The 2,248-nt window shown below is 48.5% G+C and overlaps 2 protein-coding genes across 2 annotated transcripts in view; both read left to right on the forward strand.

Annotated features, from left to right (window-relative positions):
* Positions 1-2,248, forward strand: part of ADAM8 (ADAM metallopeptidase domain 8) — a 16,320-nt gene that overhangs the window by 11,976 nt on the left and 2,096 nt on the right. Inside the window, exon 23 of the mRNA XM_012807780.2 lies at positions 1,313-1,390. Coding sequence (XP_012663234.2) covers positions 1,313-1,390 — 78 coding nt within the window. The remainder of the gene's footprint in view (positions 1-1,312; positions 1,391-2,248) is intronic.
* Positions 707-820, forward strand: LOC100940413 (dolichyl-diphosphooligosaccharide--protein glycosyltransferase subunit 4-like). The gene has a single exon (XM_003794046.1). It carries the CDS (start codon positions 707-709, stop codon positions 818-820), a length of 114 nt encoding a protein of 37 aa, XP_003794094.1.

Below are 2,248 nucleotides of genomic sequence, written 5' to 3' on the forward strand. Positions count from 1 at the left end.
GGATTCGAACCCGCCACCTTAGGTGTACGTGGCTGGCGCCTTAGCCGGTTGAGCTATAGGCGCCGAGCCCATATTTTATTTTTGAGACAGAGTCTCACTCTGTCACTCTTGGTAGAGTGCCATGGCATCATAGCTCATAGCAAACTCAAACTCTTGGGTTCAAGCAATTCTCTTGCCTAAGCCTCCCAAGTAACTGGGACTACAAGCACTGACCATAATGCCCAGCTCTTTTTTTAGAGATGGGGTCTGGCTCTTGCACAGGCTAGTTTTGAACCTGTAAGCTCAGACAATCCATCCACCTTGGCCTCCCAGAGTACTAGGATTACAGGTGTGAGCCACCACCTGGCCAAAAAATTCATAGTTTAGTAGTAATTCTTAGCTTCCAAAGACCGACTACATTTTGGTAACTGAAGAGCTTTTAGGCTCTGCACCCGTAGCACAGTGGTTACGGAGGGTGGCAAGTTTGAACCCAGCCTGGGACCGCTAAACAACTGCAACAAAAAAATAGCCAGGCATTGTGGCAGGCCCCTGTAGTCCCAGCTACTTGGGAGGCTGAGGCAAGAGAATCACTTGAGCCCTAGAGTTGGAGGTTGCTGTGAGCTGTGACGCCATGGTACTCTACCGAGGGCAACATAATAAGACTCTGTCTCAAAAACAAAAAGAGCTTTTAAAGTGTAATGTGGGGAGCCCAGCAGAGCTGATCAGGATGATCACAGGCATGCAGCTCACCACCTTCGCCAACCTGCTGGGCAGGTCACTCTTTTTGCTTGTTCTTCTCTATCACTGCATGGCCATCCACAATCCCAAGAAGCAGGAATGAAAGTGGCACTTTCTCCACTCCAGGGTTCCAAGACATAGTCTGAGGCAAGATGGAGGGTGTGAGGGGCCTTCCCACTTCACTTCTTTCCTTCTACCCATCACAATGTACAAAGCAACTACACCTGGATTTTTCCAAACAACTTTTAGTTCCTCAAAGTCTTCCATAACACTATAGAACAAGAAGCTGCCACTGAATAGGGCCCAGAATAGAGGCTGCTTTCTTTTTTACCCATTCCCCCAATATAAAAGTATAGACATACAAAAAATAAAGTATAATGTGGGGGTTGGGGGCTGGAAGGTGAGGCCCAGCCCTGGGGCTCCACCTACCTGGCTGCAGTCCAGCAGGGCAGCAGTGGAGGGTTTTCATGGAGAGCTTAGCAAAAGTAGAGCAGGCTTATCTGGAGCTGAGCAGAGGGACTTGGGGACAAGGGTGCCTGGGCAAGGGCCTGGGCTGTTTAGGGGCATCCTGTCAGCTATATTGGTTTCTTTCTAGGTGGTCAAGCCAACCTCTGCACCCCCGATGCCCCCAGTCAAGCCTGGAGTTGGAGGAGCCAAGGTTGGTTTGATGCAGGTAAGACTGCCTAGAAACACATAGGCCATGTCCCCCTGTGCAAGCCCAGCAGAGAATGCTGAGCTGTCTTTAAATTATTAGCTGGTAAACCTTGGTGATTATTGAAAGGTGGTGTGGCAGTGCCCAGAGAGGCGACCAGGAATGGAGAGGTTCAGGCCAGGTTTATTGAAAGGGTTCAGAGACTTGCCTGAGCAGGGCAAAAATGGTGTCCAGAGGGCAGTTGAAGGCCTCTTTTTATATAAGGCAGTAGGGTATATATAGATTCCACTGCTGTTGGAGGATTCTGGTGGGCTAGTGTCCTTCCCCCAAAGAACCTTGACTCTTTGGGGCAGGGCTAATTAGGCCCTTTGTGTTCCAAGAGAGAATTGGGACAGAAGTATTTACATGGGGCCAGACTAGGCCTCCAACAATTATTTGAAAAAAAAAAAAAAAAAAAAAAAAGAGAGAGAAACATCAGTTTTAGGTTTATTTTAGCATCTGCTTTATAATCATCAGAGGACTTTCCAACAATTGTTGCTTGGACTGCTGATCAGTTTTGCCCCCCCCTACACCCTGACTAGTACAAGTAAGCAAGTCTTTCCTTTGTACCAGGTGAACTATTAACATGGTGGCTACTGTGGCTGTTACCATGTGGGCACCATGGGTAGATGAGCTATAATCTACTTTTTTTTTTTGGCCAGGGCTGGGCTTGAACCTGCCACCCTGGTATATGGGGCTAGCGCCCTACTCCTTGAGCCACAGGCACTGCCCACTATAATCTACTTTTTTTTTTTTTTTGAGACAGAGCCTCAAGCTGTCCCCCTGGGCAGAGTGCCGTGGCATTACAGCTCACAGCAACCTCCAACTCCTGGGCTCAAG

Source organism: Otolemur garnettii, unplaced genomic scaffold, assembly GCF_000181295.1.
Source record: "Otolemur garnettii isolate 467f Iridium unplaced genomic scaffold, OtoGar3 scaffold00075, whole genome shotgun sequence".
Classification (NCBI taxonomy): domain Eukaryota; kingdom Metazoa; phylum Chordata; class Mammalia; order Primates; family Galagidae; genus Otolemur; species Otolemur garnettii.